Here is a 21368-nt window from a genome sequence, read left to right as displayed (position 1 = left end):
ACCTCTATTTCCGAAAGCACTTTGGTTGACTGCCATTCTCCTCAAGGTAGGGAAGGCTAGAAAACTGTATTTGGAAGCAAGGGTTCCCTTAAGCAGGAGATTCTAGAGCAAATTTCAAATTAACAGTCAAAAAACAAAAGCATTGGTGATCAAGTATTTATTGAGACAAAGAATACAAATTGGTGGCATACAAATTATTAAAAATAGAATGCTGAATTTTATTTATAGGCAGGCCATCAGATACTGTTTGTGGGTCAAGCCCTACTGAACTGCGAGGATATATACATACATAGTTTGGAATGAGGAACTTCACCCAGGCAAGCACATACTGTCAAGATTTTGGCCTTTGGTATAGGGGATAGGGAATGGCAAGTAACTGAAATGGTACTTGTCAGATTTTTAGGAATACTGCTGTTATTTGGGCATATTCTCCAAAAGAAACAATAGCCTGTTTTAGTAGGGCTAAGTGTGGAATGAAAATATTTATAGGACCCCATATCTCTCTGAAAAAGCCCACCACTCCCAAGTAGCACGTGGTTTCAACTCCTTTCTCCTTTCCTTTCGCTGGAAATACTGATGCATAAGTAAGACACCCACATAAGTCACTTAAGGGAACAAGTCCTTTTAAAGCCGAGTTAAAACATTTCTCATTTGAAGCAATAAACACTAAAGACTGTTATAATTTAGATAAAGGGCCCTCAAATATAATGTATCTTTTTCCAATCCTAAATATCTGGGTAAAACTGGAAGGTAAGTATTTAGGTGGGAACGAGTGACTTCTGAACCAGTGCGACACAAGCAGCCGTTGGGCAATACTGTAAAAGGGTTACTATCCAGAAACGTGTCGGCTTTAGTTTTATAGTCACAGTTTAGTCTAAAAATCAAGGCTTGCCTTCCTCCCGTCTACTTCCCTAAGCCCGGCACGGACGGTAGAACATCAGGCTTTTCTCCAGGTGCAGCGGCCGCTCGAGCCAGCCGCTTGCAGTCCTGGGTACCGAGATTTTCTCGATGCCCACGCTAACTGCCTGTTCTGTGGTACATTCACGGCAACAGTGTTCTTACTCGGCTTGACTTCTAATTTTTGTTTCCTTATTACTTATCTTGTAAAAGTGATGAATAATGTTTGTACTATGAAAACAACTTTCTTTTTGCCTTTTTAGGCTAGAGCTTCAGCATGCAAATTATACTTTGACACAGAAAATCAGCATTTCTATAAATGAAATATACTAAATAGAAAAGTGTTCTTGAAAAGATGGAGGCTCCACCCCTTACAACCCTAAGAGAAAAAAACATGACTCTTCATTCTTCCCCATTGTTTTGTCATTTTCTCCTCAGTGATTTGGGAATCAAAATCTCTTTTCCTAAGTGCCGAATTCAAAATACAAACACACTTGCATTTTGTTGTAAAGGCAAAGTAGTAATAATACTTCTATTTATTTTATAGGGCTCTATAACTTGGACCCTAAGATGGATCAAAATGAACCTACATACAGATACGATTCTGAGTAACTCCCATACAGCAAATGTCTGAGAGTTTAAGAAATTAAACTGGGCTACTTATTTGCTTTTGTTTGGCTATCTAAATAAAAATAGCCTCGATGGTGAACCTTCCAATTATCTGAGAGGAAATTCTACATTAAAGATACACTCCAGAGCTACGCGGCTGGACACGGCAACTTGAATTCCCCATCGGTGGCAAAAACAGCGTGTCCACTGATGCTCACGTGCCAGCACTGAGTGGTAAGTTCGTGCAACATTTCCTGATGGGTCTGTCTACTGTGAAGGGCCGAGTATCTTCCCGGGGCTTCAGGTGAATGATCTGGTGAGTACCGTGACACACTTAATAGGCTTTCTGTGATGTTGGATTTAATATAAAATTATTTTGAAGAACATGGTTTATGAAATTTTACAATAAAAAGGTATTAATAAAGACACTGTTAAGGTTTCTATAGACATCAAATGTGAATATTTTCAGTTTTAAAGTCAAAGAAAAACCCACTTTAAAAACTGATAGTGATAATAGACATGTCTTGCATTTGCTATTTACGACCAAAAATCAAGTCCAGATTGATCTCTTAAGCAATCTAATTATGAAGTGTCCAAGACAGTTTAGTGTTTTGGGGAAAACAATGTGGGAAAAACTGCCTAAGAAATAAAGCTCTTCAGGTAGATCTCAGCGCTGCTAGCTGGGCCACTGAACAAAAGCAAACATTAAGCTGTGCTTCAGTAGAAGAATAAATTAAAATGGCGATACATAATGTGTTATTTTACTTAACAATTCCCGCAAAACATCATCCCTGGCAGGCCCAAAAAACTTAGAAAAATGTCTGGAAATGGTACTTGTCCTTGTTTTAGAGAGAACAGTTCATAATGGGAAAACTGCTAATATTTCACAGGCTACTAGTATTTTATCATGAAATACTAAGATTGTTTAACCCCCTGATGTTTCAAAAGTCATGGACGTATATAAAATGTAAAAGGACACTAGCTAGTATGTGACTACCCGGTCAAAAACAAGGTGCACTCCAGACACTGTCTTCATGCCGCACACATACTGGGAATCTTGTTTTACAGTAAATATGCAACAGTTCAATGAAGTCCTTTCCCCCACATAGAGTTTGATTTAGGGCACTAAAAACACTTGCACATGAATTTCAACTTAAATTTACGGTGAAAATTTAGGTCCCTCCCCCCGCCCCCCCGTTAAACAGCAATCGCTAACTTACCTTTTCTTTAAAAATGATCAGTGATAATATAACAATAGGACTTAATACTTTTTCATCATCATGCAAAACTTGCCCCCAAATACATGTTCAAACGGTAACAATACTTGTAAAGTGACATCATTCCCACGATACACTGCAGTACTGGATTTGGAAACTTCAGGTGAGGGAACTGCTAGGCCTGCCCCGTCTGCCCCTTTCTCTTGCAGCTAACTCACTTCCTCCTAGCATGGGAGACAAGTGGATTCCCAAATTTGTGTCCCCACTCCCTCTCCCCAAAAACAATTTCCCCAAGAAGTGTTAACTAAAAGATGAGTTAATGTGTTTACAAAACACAACTGGACTTTTTCCATCATTTTGGGATAAACCAAAATAAAAATTTTTAAAGTGTCATCTGGAGATTTCACAGCTGAAAATGCTTTCAGCAAATTCTAAAGCCTTAGATCTTACGAAAGTATATCTTGTCCGTTGTTGATTATAAAACCACTTTCCTTCTTTTCAATCTAAAAATTTTTAACACTTGAATTTAACAGGTTTTTCTTCTGGAAAAGTTCTTTGGCATTCAAGTAAAATCAATACTTTCAGAATAGTCACCTGCATCACACTGGAGCGACTGCTTTAATTTCTAAATCATCAATTAGTGTAACCCAGGGACACTGATGGCCTTGATACATAATTTAGTCTTGTCGTTATTCCAGAGAGTATGGAATTCAGGGCTTTTGGGGGCATCATCTGACCCCATTTCTCTTTACCACAATGGTTCCTGCTACAATGTCATAGGCTGTTCGATTATGCTGAAAAAACAGCAGTGTGATGAAAGCAGGGAAAAAAGAAGCAATAGAAAAATTCTTGATCAAAGCTCGTATAGTAGACCTAAAAAATTAAGGCAAAAAATACCAGATAAATTATATACCAACCACTTAGAGATTAATACTATCCTACCACCCACCAAGTTCAAAATATATATTTAAAACATACAAAGTATTGAAAGTTTTTACCTTCGGTATCTGAGTTACTTTCAAGTAGCATTATATTCTGATCAAACTACCGGGGCTTGCTCTAAAGACATCATCAACATAAGAGTAAGACCTCAGAACTTCCACATGAAAAGCACTAATGAGTATTTCTTAGAATGTGAACTAAAGGTTTACAGTATTTTCTTGGATATTTTGCTAGAAGAATAACTGTTCCTTTTTCTTACCTTTTGTAAGTAAAGTATACTTTCAAATGTAAGTATACTATAGCATAAATATAATGTAAGTGTACAAATAGTATACTATACAAATGTGTAGTCGCTGGTGTGTTTTGTACCTTCTACACTAATATGCTTACTGCAGTCCCCTTTTCTACTTTCTGTGAGGCTCTAACAGTTTAAATTAGTGTGTATTCTTTCTTTGTGGGATGCTGTGATTAAAGAAAGCTTTAAAAAGCTCCCAACCACAGCTCAGACCGGAAAATTATCCTACCAGTGTTAGATTTCTGCCTCTCCGTACACGGAAGGGCTCTAGAAAAAGCACTGTGCCTGAGCGTAGCCCTGAATGCAGACTAGTTGGTTTCTGATCCAGTTTCAACCACTCACTCATGCTCCAAATCTGTAAAAAGGGGATAATGGTACCGATGGTACCTATCTTATTAGTTAATAAGTATTCTTTTAAACAAGGCCTGTTATAGAAGAGGTCCTCAATAAACAGCCATTATTGACTCTCATTAAAAATAGCAACCAGGATTATAATTACAAAACTGTAAGGAAATCTGAGGATATCCGCAAATTCCAGGTTTCCAGAATCTCTCATATTTCTTTATATAACAATCCCGCTCTGTATCATTTCTGGCAGCAATTCCAGCCAGTATCTTGTTTTGCTCAACTGACTGCCACCTACTGAAGTCTCTACAACTCGCATTATCACTATTTGTACCTCCCCACAGAGCCAGACACCAACAGCTAGCCCTGAGTCCCACCAGCGTTACAAGCTCTAGCAGATCGTTTAAGAGCCGGAGCTGGGTGCATGCGTGGCTGTCCGAACTCTCACAGCCCATTCGGCGTGGGATGACGACACGTATTATTACCAAATGGAAGCTTGAGGCTCAAGGCAGATTAGTAACTGGCCCGATAACCACCGATTTAGAGAATAATCGAACTGGGTATAGAGCACGGACACAGACAGCACCACCACCCAAACCCTCTCACCGTGACTTTTATTCCATGAAACTGTATACTGAAGAGAGGTCTGCAATTATACAATTGAAATACTCAGACTCTTCAGTTTTAAACTTAACAAAGGTAAGTCCATTACATGCCATGAAGAAAAAAATACCAACATCCTAAAAATACTATATCAAATGGTATAACTTATGAATAATATTGAATTCTACACGTAAAATTTATTATTTTCAAAAGTACGCAGTAAATTAAGCCAAGAAAAGAACTTACGTGGTAATGCTAACATTTGAGGAAGGAATCACTAAAACCCGACTTGGAGCAATGAGCACTGATGTGTCGCACGTCACCACTCGAAGGCCGAGCAGGAACTTCCCCGGGGTCGCTCCACCTGCTCCCCAAATGCAAATTATCTAAGAAAAGGAGGAGAGTTTAAAATTAATGTACTAGCTCAACTCTACCAATTTTAAAGGTAAGTTTTTTTGCCATGTTATTCATATTTTAAAATTTTCAAGTTGAAAGAATCTCACAGAATACTCGGAGATTAATGCCGTAAGGCTTCTCTGCAGTTCTCTTAGACCCTGAATACCACAAGTCATCTGTTGTGATACTTCTCTGTGACCCACTTTTTTCTTTTAGCAAGTTGTTTCTACGGAAAATATATTCCAAGTTCCACAACCAACTTACAAGTATATTTTTGGACCACAAGACTGAAATATGTTACAAAGGAATTGTAAAATGCCTCTACTCAGAAAGTTCTATTTCTTAACTTGAAGAATACTATGTTAAAGAATATTTGGAAAAAATTTAAAAACAGACATTTGAGAAAAACATGAATTATTATAAATTTCCATTACTTTTTGTGTTGGGCTGATCATCTAAAATCAGATTGTTAAATGTGAATATTTGCTGAGTCAGTAGCTTACCTCATAGAAACAAACTAACAATCTGTATATAAGAGCCACAATCATCATTTTCTGCAAGTCTTCCATTGATGTATCTTCATCTATTTCTTCTATTATATAATGCATAGCAAACTTAGAGATATCCCTACACAAAACAATAGTTTCGGGTTATAAAGTATTAGTTACCAGAGCAATTGCATTGATATTTTTTCCATTAATGTAAGTCACAAACATTAACTGAAATTCTAAACTAATCTTTAGGTTTCCGCCCATTTCGTTTCACAAAACATTCATTAGCTTGTTCAACAAATAAGAATATTGTGAGCAGGCACTGTATTAGCCCCAGGGATTCAACCTGATCTCTGCTGGAGACTCTTAACTACTAGACAAAGCATAACAACAAATAAGTAATAATAACGTGGGATGAGGGTGATGACAGAGAACCACAGGGAAACGCATACCAGGTACATTTAATGTAGGGAGTGAAAGCTTCCCAGAAATGACATTTGAGCTGAGATCTGGTGGATGAAGAGAAGTTAGCCAGACTAAGAAGGGGGTTTCAGGAGGGAGAGACTGGCAAGAGAGAAAGCCTTGGAATGAGGCTGTGATGGAGGCTGTAAGCAGTATGGAATGGCTCAAATACTAAGTATGGAGGGTCACAGCAATTAAGAAATAAGAGCATCTGTTAAATGATATGAAGACAAGATTTTATCCTGATGGCAGTAAGAAATCAGTGAAGAGTTTAAAGGTGGGAAAGGGGCAGAATCAGAATTTATGATTTTTTTGGTTTTACATAAGAGACTGGATTGAGATAGAACAGGAGATGGGAGACTGAGACACCAGTTAGAAGACTTTGGCTATGATCCAGACGAGAGATAACAATCACTGGACTAGGGAGAAGCAGTGATGATGAAACAGTAAAAGGGGCACTGGTCTGAGTTGAAGGCTATTCAGGAGCCTGAAAAGAAAGGAGCTAGTACCCGGTTGGCTGTGCAGGGGGTGGGAGAGAAAGAGAGACAGGGAGGAATCACAGGAACATTTGCGTTCCTGGTGAAATGGAAATTTCACCAGTGTTTGTATCTTGACACTGACACTTTACTACCTTTGTAATTATAAATTCTGGGCTTAACCTCTTGCAAACCCAAACTTCAATCTATAAAAAGGAGGTATTAACCTCTATATCTCAGACTGGTGGTAAGATTAAAGAATCCATATGAAGTGAGCTCAGTGCTTAGCATATAGAAAGGGCTTAGCAAGTGACAACTGCTATATAATTATTAATATGAAAGGAGGATTATTCAAGTAAATGGCTCACTTTGCAGTTCACTTGGGACTTGCCTCATAGTAATAAGCAATCCCATTTGGAAATGATGTCTAACTGATTACCAACAGTTCACCCACCCAAAGCTCTTTGTTTTTGTTTTTACTCTGAACAGGACAGTAAGAGGGAAATGAATGCCTAGCCTAATAAAATGGATGAATCAAAAAAAGTCAAACATTTATCTCTTTTGATAGGCGAGATTCCCACAGACCTTTCAGAACTTATTGTTTTTCTCTTTTTTGTAGTTATTTCTTAAAACCAAGAAAAAAAATACGACAAAGCTTCTTATAGGAACTCCCTATAGGAGAAATCATAACACTGGCACACTGACTGTCCATACAGTCATTTGCAGGCAGGAACAGAACTTCAGAAAACAAGATCTCTATACAGTAGACATTAAAACCTTTCTGCAAATAGCGCTAACTTACTTTATTCCACTGAGGTGCATAATGCTTAAGACAATGGTTGCTTTTATAAAGAAGAGAATAAAGAAATCCACCATCTCTGCCATAAATCTGTGGGCCAAGGATGGAATAACATACTCTCTGCCTGTAAATTAAAAAAAAAAAGAAAAAGTTAGGAAAACTACTCATTTCCCATAGGCGTTGGAACCCAAGCTAGGTAATAAATGGAGAACACAAAGTCAAGGTATAACTTGCTAATAAAAAGAGAAGTTAAAACCTTGCAACAATTACTGGTATTGACTCCATCGATAGTACATGCTATTTAAACACAACACTACTCCACTCTACTGAACACTTTAAAGTTTGCTTTCAGCCCCTTACGGTTTAAAAAATGATTTCACAGATATTAAATTATTTAAGGCACCCAATACATTTCCCTAGGGACTCAAAAGCGTATCCTGGCAATCACAAGCCTATGACACAAAATTAAACATTTTTCAGTAAAAACCAAAGTTAGGTAGAGACAATTACTAGCACAAAGTAAATACCTGTGTTCCTCATTTTACCCCCTCTTCACTTAGTTTGTCTTGCTTTTCTATGTAATAAATCCAATGATTATCAATCTGACATCTTAAGTTCTGAATGGGATCAAATTCAGGAAAACTAGTTCTTGTCTCATATGTGGCTGAACAAAGTAAACAGAAAGTCCAACTAATAAACTAAAAAGTTTAACTAGTACAAAATATTCTAATTACCATACAGAAGTAAACAGACAATATACAAAGAACATTCAGATAGGGCCCAAAGGTTCATAACTCCTTCTGCATTCATGTAAATCTTTTATATCCGTCGGTTTCATTGTTCTTAATATATAGGTAATGTATAATTATCGTATCAATTACATATTATAGATACTATTATATATCATCATATATCCTATCATACACAATAAATCCACGTCTGGGTTATTCCCAGCACTACCGGCACGCCCCCCCCCCCCCCAGCCGTCTAAGTGGGTTTGCCGTCTGAGAATGATGCTCTGGATCTCTCCACAGCATGGAGATCAAGAGGACAGTCTGATGAGCAAAGATTTCCTTACACGCGGAGACGACTAGTCCCAGGAGTAAGGGAATCAGTTCGGAGGGCCAGGTCTAAAAGAAAAAGAAAGCGTACAGCCTCGCTGCACACTTTGGGAATTTAAGGCCTAGGCAAACGATAGCTGAAGAACGCAGAGAAATACCAATCTGAGCAGCAGCAGCGGTTACAGAAGTAGAAAGCGTGTCTGCTCTACCCGCCCGCGAGCTCCCCAAGACCCTTTCGCTCCGCCCCACCTCACCTCCGTGGCCCTTCTCACCTGCCTGCCGCCCGGTCTCGCTCGGGGTTCGCGAAGGGGCGCCGGATCCCACCCTGGTCACTGGGGTTGCCCGGACGGATCCTTGCCCGTGCGGAGTCCGGGCTCCCAGGCCCGCGACCGGAGCAGCGGGGGTGACGCCGGTAGCCGCTCCAGGGTCAGGCCCGGCGGCCGCGGCGCTCAGGAAGTAGAAGGGGTTGTAATAGCCCAGCTGGAGGGGCGGCGGCGCCGCGGCCTGGGGGGCGGTGGCACCCCCGCCCGACGGGTAGCTCGGCGGGGGCGGCTGGGGGCTGCAGTAGGCGGGGAAGGCGGCCAGGCCGCTGTGCCAGGTGAGGTAGCCGCAGTAGGACTGCCACAGCCACTCGTGCACCTGCCGGGAATACTCGCGGGCGCTCAGCCGCACTGGCCTCTCTCGCGGCGCGGCAGCCTCGGGGGCCTCGCGGCCTGCCGGCTCCTGCAGCCCCGCACTGGAGCCGGGGACCGCCTGCCCGCGCTTCCCGGGCTCGCGCGGCGGCTCCGACTCCTCGGCCGTGGCCGCGGCGGGCGCGAGGCCCGGGGCTGGGGGCCGGCCCGGGGCCTGGGGTTCGGCCTGCGGCCCGTCCCGGGGGCGTGGGGCAGCAGCGGCAGGAGGGCCTCTCAGGGAAGGGACGGGCTCGGGGTCCCCTCCGCCGTCGTCCTGCCCAGGAGGGCGGCCTCGGGCTTCCTCCGGCCCCTCTGCCATCGTCGCCTCAGCAGCACCCTCGGCGGTCCTGTCACTGCGCCGTCTCCCTCCCCCACTAGCCCCTCCCCAACGGCCCGGTGGCCACCGCAGCAGCCGCAGGCGTCAACAATCCGCCACCGGAAGCGGAAACCCCGCCTCTCCCCGGCGTCGCCGGCCGCGGGGCGGGGCGGAGCGGGGGAGGGAGGGCGTGGAAAAGGGGTTGCGTGCTGCGGCGCGGGCGGCCGGCGTCCGAGTTCTCGGATGCTGGGAGTCTCTGGCTTATCGTGTGTTGGGCCCAAGCTGCCCCCTCCCCCGCCGCTTCTCACGGCCTTAATGAAGTCTGAGGCCCGTGGCTTCCCCACACCATCCCCTGGGAGAAATTGCGGATGGAGGAAGGATTTCCGGGAGAGGTCCCGGGTCCCAGGTTTCTGTTACCGAGCCGCGACTGTTTGGGTCTCCAGGCACAGGGCTTGTGGTTTATTTTCGCCTGCATTCATTCCAGTTAATTAGTCCTTGGCCATATATACGCAAGAGAGTGACACAAGACCTATCCCCTTAAGGGGGTAAGAAATTAATAACCAAACTACACTGAGCCATACATCAAGATAGCATGGCTCAGCTGCAGGGATTTTCAGTGTAAGAGAAGGGAAGAGGGGTTATGGGGATTACGTTGATTTAAGATCAAGACTCTGTCCTTATCCCGGAGCTAACCTGTGTCGCTAAAATCTTACTTTACACTGCTGTAGATTCTAGCAAAACTGCCTTTCCTCATGTCATCGTCTCAGCCTATGGTGTCCGCTCCTTTATTTTCTGTTAAGGCAAGACCTGTTCCTATCCCAGGGCTTTGGAACCTTCTCTGAATGCTCCGACATGATTTCCCCTTCTTCTGAACTATATATAGTGCCTTATATACTTATATTTTAATATACTTCCGTATGTCATAGAGTTGATGAAACGATAGGAGTATGTTTTTGTATGGCGGTTCTATACTGAAGACCTTCAGGGGCTAAATACTGTGGTTACACTTGTTAATAGTGATGCCCAGAATCATTCTGGACTTTGCTCTGGGAAACAGAATAGTAAAAGGTGTGACTTTTGCCCTTAAGAAGTTCAGTAGCTCATATGATTAAAGGGAAGGACATCTCGTGAAACACTTGAAGACCTATTTAAGACGATATGAGTATAATAAGAATCCAAATAAGGGAACGAGGTAGCTAGCAAGGTTTCCTTTAACAAATCTGGTTTTAAAAATTGCAAGGAAGTTGTAACATTTAAACAAATAAGCATTCCAAGTTTGGAGGTTTCTGGGAGTGAGGTGGCAGGAGAAGCAGGAAGAAATGAAGATGAGATGGAATGAGCGTGAAATATTGCAGTTATTACAGGCATGGGCTTTGTGTTGAATATTATGAATTATGTAGCACCTGGCACAGTGCCACCCACATAGTAGACATTTATAGTAATCAGGACTCCTGGTTGCATTTGGCTTGTAACTGATTTAAGACAGAAAAAAGTAAGTGAATTTATTGACTTGCATAACTAAAAAAGTTCAGGAGTAGTTTAGGTTTCAAGGATATCTGGTTACAGGTGATTACTTCAGGAATCACCTCTTTTTTGGTTTCTTTTCTGCCTTTTGAGGAGAGTAAGAATGTTTCTGTTTCAGTGATATAAAAAAAACAATTCTGACTGGCTTGAACAAAAAAAAATTTTGCCTATGTAAATCAAATTCAGGGGTTCTACATAATATGAGAACATTCAACAGGACATCGAATAGGCATCCCAAAAGAGAGAAGAGAGGCAAAATTCAAAGCAATAATGGTTTTATTATTCTAAGTCTAAAGCGTATAAAGGTTACTCTTTAGATTGAAAGAACACCAAGTCTTGAAAAATAACATATACATCATGGTGAATTTAAGCAAAGAGAAAAGTTAAACAATCTTAATAGTAATCAAAACATAAACTACTGACAAAGAAATATTTAGCTTGGAAGCCAAGTTTTCAAAAGTAAAAATAGGTGCTGAAGAGAGTAGAATGAATATATATATTACTGAGGAGAAATTACAACCTAGAACGTTATAACCAAGTAAACAATCACTCAAGAATGAAGATGTGATGTAATGCACTATGCCAATCCACATAACATACTGATAACCCCAGCCCCTTTCCATCACATTCAGCTAAGGACCGAAGTCTCAGGGATGTAGAAAGAGAAGTATTTATGACTCAAAAATATAAATGGATTCTGGAAAGATGATAGCACGTGAATTTTGAATCTGCATGGATCCCTACAAAGAAACTGACTAGATAGTGAAACCAAAAATGCATGAAACATTTACAGCAGAACTAACTGACGTATAACACCACAAACCCCAAAATATAAGAGGAGGAAGTCAAACCACAAATGCAAAACATGCAGTGTCAGTGCCAAAAAAATTGGATCAAAATTGTAAAGACGTTACACTGGGTATTATATGCAACTAATGAATCATCGATATTTATATTGGAAACCGGGGATGTACTGTATGGTGACTAACATAATAAAAATCATTTAAAAAAATTGTAAAGACGTTAAAATGATAAGTGAAAGAGCAAAATAAATCAGAGTAAGAAGAACTCAGAAATGAAGTAATAGAACTTGGGGAAGAATTAGAAATTAAAAAAAAAAAGATATCTGAAAAGAAAACTAGGAGGAACACAGGTGTAAACAAACACAACAGATAGTGTCCAAAGAGAACTAGACTTTGAAATTGAGATTTTTTTAAGTCCAAAAGAAATTTAGAGAAAGAAATGATTTTACAGAAATGATGGACATTGAAGATTGGCAAAGAAGATCTGATGTATGGATAAAGAAGCCCTGATAAAGAACATGGAAGGCAGTTAACAGAACAAATACAACACATCATTTAAGGGAACTTTTCCTGAAATACAAACATATTTTTGTATTTGTATATATTCACATATGTACCATAATATATATTCATATGTATATTCACGTATATTTTTAAAACCTCATATTGAAAGAGCATACTCTGAAAACAGTGAATAACAAGGTGTATTCTAGTAAAAATTACTGAACTTCACATTTTGGTCATTTAGGCCAACATTTTTTTTTAAAGGTTTTATTTATTTATTTGACAGAACAAGCAGGGGGAGCAGCATGCAGAGGGAGAGGGAGAAGTAGGTTCCCCGCTGAGCAAGGAGCCTGATGCAACGTTCAATCCCAGGACCCTGAGATCATGACCTGAGCCGAAAGCAGACGCTGAACCGACTGAGCCACCCAGGCGCCCCTAGGCCAACATTTATGAGAGACAGAAAACTGGATTATCATAGGACTTCAACATTAACACCTCACACAAGAAGAAAATGGTGAAGCATTTTATTCAAAGAAAGAAGATGAGAACCAAGGACATTGTATCCAACAAAACCGACTTTCAAGTACAAACAGACAATGACAGAAGGACAGTGGTGAGCATTAAATCTTTACGTGTAGCACTAAGACTAAATGAGGGCGTGTTTCAGTCAGGGTATAGGCACGTGAGAGAAGCCACAGAATAATTTGAATGGAGAACGTTTGCTATAGAGTATTGTCGGTGGAATTGGAGTGAAGTGAAGTTGGCGAGTAAGAGGCAAAGAGAACTCCTACCACATAGGAACATAGAGCTGGGGAACAGCCACTGCTCCCAGCACTGCAATGGAGTGGCCAAGGAGGAGCTCCTCACCCCGCCTCACCCCCACACCCACCCCGGGGCTGAGGTCTGGACCTTGTTGGAGAGGACATGACTGTGGCTCACTGTTGGACGTAGAAGCCCACTGAAGTGTGGCCTCAGTGGGACTTGTTAGAAATCCTCGCTGTGGAGTGTGTGAGGAAGCTATCCACAGGGGGCTTATCTCAGGTGCCCAATCTCAGAATTCACTGCAAAATATCCACAGAAACCGCTCACAGGAAGGTGCTTTGCCAGCAGCTCGCCACTCTGAAGCCACCCGAGAAACGGTGTGGTGGGGAAAGCGGCCTGGGAAGCCGCTGCGTGCTTGTTGGCCACCGGGCGGTACTAAAAGGAACCGTGGCCTCTGCAGGAGCCCAGGGAGGTAAGCACATGAAAACCAGAAAGGGAAGCCTCTTCCTCCCCCCATGGCCCTCCAGTGCCTTCTACTAACCGAACCTAACATCTGACCAGCTGGCGTGAAGTATTTACAGAGCATTATTGCGGAGCAAGTGAAGATTCGGAGCTGAGAGTCCATAAACAGACATCTAATACAGGGTTAAAAGAGAGTATCATCTGAGATGGATTTCTACTCCGAAATACTGATACAAAATTACTATATTTTGGGGAGCATGAGGAGAACATAGGCAAAAAATTTTAAACTTTTCAGTATAATGGTGATAATTTTCGTATTTTGAGGATGTATGTGTAATGTTGCATAAAATGAGTGATTACCATTAGCCTGAACTCATCTATCTATTGTCTGGTTTTCTGGTTCTGTTCAGTAACAGTCATTGTTCTTATCGCCTGGACTGTGGTCTTGAAATACCATGTCTCACTAAAAGAAACAAGGGCTTCTTGGAGGGATGGATGATTCTAGATCTAGGGCGGGAACTGCATAGAATGAACATGATATATCTTGTCATACTAGACAGCAGAGGAACCATCAAAGCCTTCTAGGGTCATGTTCAGTGGACCCAGAAGCCAACCTCAGGTGGCTCCCTTTGGCCAAAGATGGGATAATTTGAGTTTCAGTAAGGGTAATAACTAGAATGAACTATAACACATTAAATATGTTTAAATACGTAAATTCATAATAACGTATAGTCTTACCAAAGGGATTAAACTGGAGTCTGATCAAGTGTCTGGATCTAACTGCCAGTTTGTAGGAAACAAAAGACAAAAAAGCATGTTGAAATACACCTTGGTGTGCAATCTGCAAAATCCAGACAGAAGACCTGTACAAGTCAGACCCCTGAGTTCTTTAATAGATACATTGTAGGAAAAAGAAAGAAATGGGGAGAACCATTAGATTAAAGGAGACTTAAAAGGCACCCAACTAAAGAAAGAGCAAGACTAAATTATAATATCTAGGGGGATACACTTAAATACCAAAAAGTTATTAAAGTCAAGGTAGTGATTACTTTTGGGAGAGGGAGTGGCTCGTGATTGGGATGGGGCGCAACAGGCTTCTGGTGTGGCTGACAAAATGCTGTTTCTTGATTTGGGAAGTGATTACAAGGATGTTCCCCTTCTAATAAACTGTCACATGGTTAAAGAAATTGACAGAAATGGAATTTTTTTCATTTACACCTTAAACTCCGAAGGGTATACTTCAGCAAGAAGGAAATGTAACTCAGGAACAAGGAGGGCAGTGTGAAGAAGAAATGGCTTTAAGAAAATTAGATCCTTGCACAGGTCTAATTGCCGAGTTAAATGAGATTGAGAAAAATCGTCTTAAGCGCAGTGAGCTGACCCCATGTACTCATCTCTTTTCCAGAACACCTCTTGAAATGAAACAAAGGAATACAGTTATAAACCTACAAGGTGGATGTGGTTGTGCGGATAGAAGGTCACTGACTTAAGGAGGAGAGGCTTGGAACTGGAGGGCTAAGGTACTTCGCAAACTGGAGGTGAAGCGCAGCGCTGACAGGAGGACGATGAAATAAAAGTCTTTACAGTGACTCCTCACCCCCAATTTCCCCCCCAGCCCACTTCTTGAAATTCCCATCAGCTAAACCCATGCCACCCACGCTAGAGGTTGGAGTATTCTTCTTTTGAGAAATTAAATGGTCCCAGAGAAAGCCTCTCTGTTGCCATTCACGGGTCCAAGAACAAAAAGTTTGGTTTGCCAGCTTATCACTTTACCCTGAAACCTACCAGTAGATAAAAATAAGAGTAGAAGTTTAGGGAAAGAGCTTTCCAAAAACAAAAGTGAAATCTATTAATATGTTAGAGTTGTGGAGAATAATATTGATGAACATTTGACGATGCAAAAAAATCCAGCTGGATAGATATAAAACCAAACATTTTAAAAAGAAAGACCATCTTTAATACCAGGAAAAACAAGCCTTTCCTTGCTACAGAAAGAGGTCCATCTGGTGGTGGTCTGAGTTGCTGTCATAACTTAAAGAGAAACTCTTACGATGTCTGGCGGTCTTGCTGTCCTGCAAAAGAAGGAGATGTCCTCAAATCCCTTGTGGCAGTACAGCTTACGTAACACCGACCTTGACTCCCAAATGGAACGGTTCATCTATGGAGGGAAAAGTGATAGCTACATCATACATCTGAAGAGGACCTGGGAGAAGCTTCTGCTGGCAGCTCTGGTCATTGTTTCCATTGAAAACCTGGCTGATGTCATGTACGCATCCTCTTGGAATCCTGGCCGGCCAGCTGGGCTGAAGTGTGCTGCTGCCATGGGAGCCACTCCTGTTGCTGGCCGCTTCCCTCCTGGGACCCTCCCCAGCTAGATCCGGGTCCCTTCCTGGGAATCACTCCTTCTGGTGGACAGTGATCCCAGGGCTGACCACCAGCCTCTCAGAGAAACGTCTTCTGATAACTTGTCTCCATTGCTCCATGAAACACAGACTCTCCTCTGCGCTGTGTGGATGTGGCCATCCGTTGCACCTACAAGGGGCTCCCTCAGCGAGTCTGATGTGGTGGATGCTGGCCCTGGAAGTTCTGTGCATACATCACGCCCGGTCCCTGCTGCTACAGAGATCCTGAAGAGATTGAGAAGAGCTTGAAAATCACATTGCTGCCGAAAAGACTGCGGCCAGGGAGGAAGTGCACGTAAGTGGACTGCTGCAGGTCCCAAGTTTACCGCCACTCTGCCTGAGGTCAGAGGCCGGTGTGCAGCTGAGCCGGGGCCCTCTGTGCCTACCTAGCTGTTCCCTGCCGAAACCTGGAGCGGTCAGGCTGCCGGGCAAGACTGGTCTGCGGCTCCCACTGCCCACACTACCAGATGGGTAGGAATGACCACTGAGTAGTCTCAGGCTGTTCTTCAACAGACTTTTAAGCAGGAAATAGAAATAAGGGTGATGGAAAATGAACAGTTAAAAAAAATACCAGGGGAAAGAAAAGAAAAAAAAAACAAGAAAGGAAGGAAACATAGTCATAATTGCAACTTGGCTCATCATTGAATAATATTTACAAGAGTCATAATAATATCAATACTATCGTTTTAGCCAAAATCGTGACATATTACTTTGAAAGGATGGGAAATAGAGGAGGTAGGGGAAGTTATAAGATCGCTAAGCACTCATCTCCTATATAAAAGAGTCAACAGACACCTAAATGACATGACCTCTAAAGCTGAGATAAAAGAAATTGAAGTAAACATATTATTTAGAAATATGGAAGCCAACGTCAGATGAAACAGCAGAAAGAATTGAAAGTACTCAGGGTCACCTTCAGGGAAATTAAATGAAAGCTCCCCTTTTCAAGACACATAAGCCTGTTAGGAAGTGAATGGAATATTCTGATTTTGTAAAAGCAAAAACAAAAAAAACTGCCACCAGCAAGAAAATAAACAATATCTGTGTTGTGAATACACCTGCTAGAGTTATGCAGTGCACACCTTGCACTCCAGTGAGCTTGCTTCCGGGGAGCAGGACAGGGTGCCCAGAGTGGGGAAAGGGGGGGCAGAGTATTGCCATTTTCTTTCTACTGTTTGATTAAAAAAAAAAAAAACAGAAACAACTGTATCTTTTATTCTGATGGCAAGGAAGGAAGGAAAGATGGACGAGAAAGATAAAAAAAGAAGGTGGCAGCCGACTTCACTGTTGAATAGAGGGTTCAAATCATGTTCCCAGGATCTGGCTTCTGTGTTAGCAATGCAAGCTCTGCTGTTAGAATTTAAAAAATGGCTTCAGAGTTCACATTCTGTATTCCGAGTCTGGAGGAGGTGCACGCTTTCTATGGGTGAAAAGTCATGTGCTAATAAAAGTTGTGTGCACATCAGTTAAGGGACAGGAGAGTCAGTGAAAGAAGACAACAATAGTGGGAAAGGACTTTACAGACTCAAATAGGAGTAGAAGGTTAAAAAAGAAAATGTTTAAAATGTAGCAAAAAAAGGCTGGGAAAACAGAGATGGAGAAAAGAGCACAGAATTGTGAAGGGGACGTTGCTGACTTTGAGAGAACAGTACCATGGAACAGTGGAAGCTGAGTCAACCTATTGCAGTGGTTTACAAAGTCTGGCTCCTGGACCAGAAATAGCAGCGGCATCTGGGAATGTGCTAGAAATGCAAATACTTCGGTTGCACATTAGACCTTCTGAATCAAAGACTCTGGACCTGAGGGTCTACCAATCTGTATTTTAATAAGACTTCCAGTTGATTCTGAAGGACACTCAAGTTTGCCGGCAGTGTACAATCCCTAGGTGATTGATACTGGAAAAGACTATACCTTTCCCTGTCCAGAACGTGCATTTGGAAACTCAGTAGAGTCTGCAGTAGCTGCCGGGGTAGAGTTGTGTACATCAAGTGTCAAGGGGGCCGTTTCATTTCTTCTTCTGTAGTTGTTATGAAATGTTTTGGATTTCGGATCCAGACTAGAAAATTTTGCTTTAAACACATTTGATATTTTTGGTTGATACAAGTAACAAGATTGCAGAAAGGTGGCTTTATCTTTATCTGATCCTTACTCTGGCCTCTGAGGTTTGGGAGGACAGCTGGTATCTGGGTGTGTGTGGCAAGAACACTCGACGTGAGATCTATTCTCTTCACAGATTTTTAAGTGTACAGTACAGTATCGGTAACTGTAGGTACCATACTGAACAGTGGATCTCTCGAACTATGCATCTTGCATAACAAACTTTATATCCATTAGCTTTGGGTTTTTACTACCAAGCATCCTTTTCCCCTCTGAGCAGCAGCATCCTGCTTATGATTTGGAAAACTGTCCCACCCCCATTCTTTCGATTCTTGTTGGAATGGGACTATCAAGCACCATTCTACCAACCTACCCTCTCCTCCCCACAGCTGGGCCAATTGCGTTTCTGTCTCAGTAGAACTTGAATCTTCAGGGGCAGCTGCAGGTGGTTGGATACCCATCAGTCGAAACAGACTGTGAGCTTCTTTACTGGATCCTTAGATTATCCCTGGTTCCTGATCACTTTAGAGTCCTACTCACCTTTCCCTTTGCTTGTGTGAGTCACCCATTATTCTTGTAATGCTTCTTTTTCCTTCTTAGCCAAAAGTATATAACCCAAAAACAATAACCATCGCAGGATAATACAAAATTCTGTACCGGTTGAGCCAAACAAAATAGACTCATTTTTCACTATTCAGCATTTCACTGGAGAACTGTGCCTCCTCCCATTCTTAATCTATGGTTCTGATGAGACTGACCATGGCCCTCTGGCCCTACACATGAGAGTATCCCCTAGCCACAGGTTCAGGGATGGAGTCCTCTCTGGGATTTGCCATCCGAAAGGAGGTACCCGGTGGTTCACTAGACTGCCAGCCGCATGCAAGGATGGTATGACCCTGTAGCTGCCAGGGGCCATTTTTGATGTCACATGAATGACTTTGCCTGAAAGTGAAACCAACATAGAGAAAGGTGGAACTGAGAGATGGAGAAACAAAGAAATGCTCTTGTGACCTGTTTCTCTCTTGGATCCAGTGATGTCTGAAACCATCTTGAATTTTAGAGTTGCTCGAGCTAGTAAGTCCCTTTTTCCTTTGCGTCTGTTACTCACAACCAAAAGAATCCTAAAACAGGGTGGGCTTCACATTTCCTTTTTTGTCCTTGTCAGTGAACTAAATAGCTTACAAGTTCTCTCCTGCAACATTTTCCATGAGGAGAAGGAAAGTTCATCACTGTTTATAGCTTTTTACATGTGTTCACTTTCAACAAACTTCCTTAGAGCTGGGTCATAAAATATTCAAGTGGTACCATATGATGTTGCTCTTGAAAGCATTTCTCCTCGTTGATTACAAACCGGTGCCCAGGTCAGAGACCAGTGATGACATGCTTTCCTTGGTGGGTAGCCCTTGGTCACCTGGGCATTCTACTCCTCTTTCTCCTGTAGTCTGGCTGTAGTCATTTCAGGAGTACTGTGCACCAGTGTGTCTCAGATCGGCTGCACACTATAATCTCTGAGGAGCCTTTAAAAACCACCCATGTCTGGGTCCCACCCCTAAAGATTCTAATATAATGGGTCTTGATTAGGGTCTAGCCATCCATGTTTTCTAAAAACTCCAAGGCAATTCTGTGCAACTACACTTGAAAGAGTCACTGACACACACGGCATCTCTAGATTGGCCTAGCTGATTCTAACTAAAATGTGTTGGTGATTCTGTTCTCCCTGGGTTCCTCAAGTGAGTATGTAGGTTTTCTTCACCGCCTCTAGCTAGAAGTTCATTTCCATACCCATCATCCTCAACTTACAATGGGGTTAGGTCCCAAGAAACCCAGCATAAGTGGGGAAAAGACATTTAAGACATATAATCTACAGAACATTGTACTCAGCCTAGCCTACCTTAAACGTGCTCAGAATTACCCCACAGTTGGGCAAAATCATCTAGCATGAAACCTACTTGATAATAAAGTGTGGAAGATCTCATGTAATTGATTGAACACCGTACTGAAAGTGAAACAGAATGGCTATATGGGACAGAGTGGTTGGTTGTCAGTGTGTTGGTGGTTCACCCTTCTGATCACGGGGCTGGCCAGGAGCGGCTGCTGCACTGCATCATGGGAGAGGATCGCACCACGCATTGCTAGCCCCAGAAAGATCCAGATTCAACATTCAAAGTACGGTTTCTTATTGAATGCCTATCACTTCTGCACCGTCAGAAAGTCAAAAACTGTCGAGTCACACCATTGTAAGTCAGGGACTGTTCATAGTCCTTTCCTGAGCATTTTAAGTTATGGATACTGTGGCAGGTGCGTATCAAGTCCAGTCTTTGTAGTTCAGGAGCTACGGCGTCGATGGGAGAGACTGGTAGGTAAATAAGTGGTAGGCCAAAGTGTGAGCCTAAGGAAGGGGTGGCCAGTTCTACTTGCCAGGAGACAGAGGTGTGACTAGGGAAGGGCTTTATATAGGAGGCAACTTTGAGCCGAGCTAAGTCTTAAAAGTATTTATTATAAGAACCACTAAGGAAGGCTATTCCAGGGAGAGGGTACAACGTGAACAAAGTTCATGGAAATAGCTAAACTAGTGTTTATGGTCTGGGATGGACTGAGTAGAGATAAATCTGGAAAAGTAGGGAGGAGCCAGATTAGGAAGGGCTTTTGTCCCATACAAGAGAGTTTGGGACTTTATCTGGTAGACAGCAGAAGGTATTGAAGGGAGATAAACTCAGTTGTATTTGTTTTTTCAGAAACATCTCTCCAATAGCCATGTGGGAGATGGGTTGTGATGGTGTAAGATGGAAAGCAGGGACTCCAGGTAGGAGACTGTCATTTAGATAAGATGGAGCGAGCCTCAGCCACGGCAGCAGCAGGGGGGTGTAAAGGAGAGGAGGCATTTGAGTGACATTAGGAAGCCCAGCTTGCGGAATTTGGTGACTGCATGGATTTGGGGAGCGTGAGAGCGGCAGCACAGTCTCTGGCTTAGATGCCTGAGTGAGTGGACTATGATGCCATTCATGAAAATAGAAGAAGGCAGAAGATGGTGAAGGGGACCCATGAGATGACGGTGGGATGTCCAAGGGGTACTGGCTGTTGACTATATTGTGTCTGTAAAGATACAGATTATGGAGTCAGAAGCATGCAGGTGGTCCTTCAAGTGATGAGTAGGTGGAAAACTCTCTGAAATGACAAGAAAAGAAAGCCAAGAACAGAGGCCAGGCTAATATTGAAGAAGGAAAAAAAAAAAAA

General features: G+C 42.3%; 1 protein-coding gene and 1 pseudogene across 1 annotated transcript; one reads left to right on the top strand and one right to left on the bottom strand.

Annotated features, from left to right (window-relative positions):
• Positions 1-142: 142 nt before the first annotated feature.
• FAM8A1 (family with sequence similarity 8 member A1) lies at positions 143-9683 on the bottom strand. The gene is made up of 5 exons (XM_045811717.2): positions 8866-9683; positions 7536-7656; positions 5808-5931; positions 5155-5294; positions 143-3596 (listed from the first exon to the last, which is right to left on the bottom strand). The coding sequence occupies exons 1-5, from the start codon at positions 9581-9583 to the stop codon at positions 3452-3454; spliced, it is 1248 nt and encodes a 415-aa protein (XP_045667673.2). The 5' UTR covers positions 9584-9683; the 3' UTR covers positions 143-3451.
• A 5575-nt stretch (positions 9684-15258) lies between these two features.
• On the top strand, positions 15259-16511 carry LOC123801543 (small ribosomal subunit protein uS2B pseudogene; annotated as a pseudogene).
• The last annotated feature ends 4857 nt before the right edge of the window (positions 16512-21368 follow it).

This window comes from Ursus americanus, chromosome 32 (assembly GCF_024610735.1).
Source record: "Ursus americanus isolate L20-20 chromosome 32, mUrsAme1.1.p, whole genome shotgun sequence".
Lineage (NCBI taxonomy): Eukaryota > Metazoa > Chordata > Mammalia > Carnivora > Ursidae > Ursus > Ursus americanus.
The sequence above is the reverse complement of the archived record's forward strand: the minus strand, read 5'-3'. Positions and strand labels throughout refer to the sequence as shown.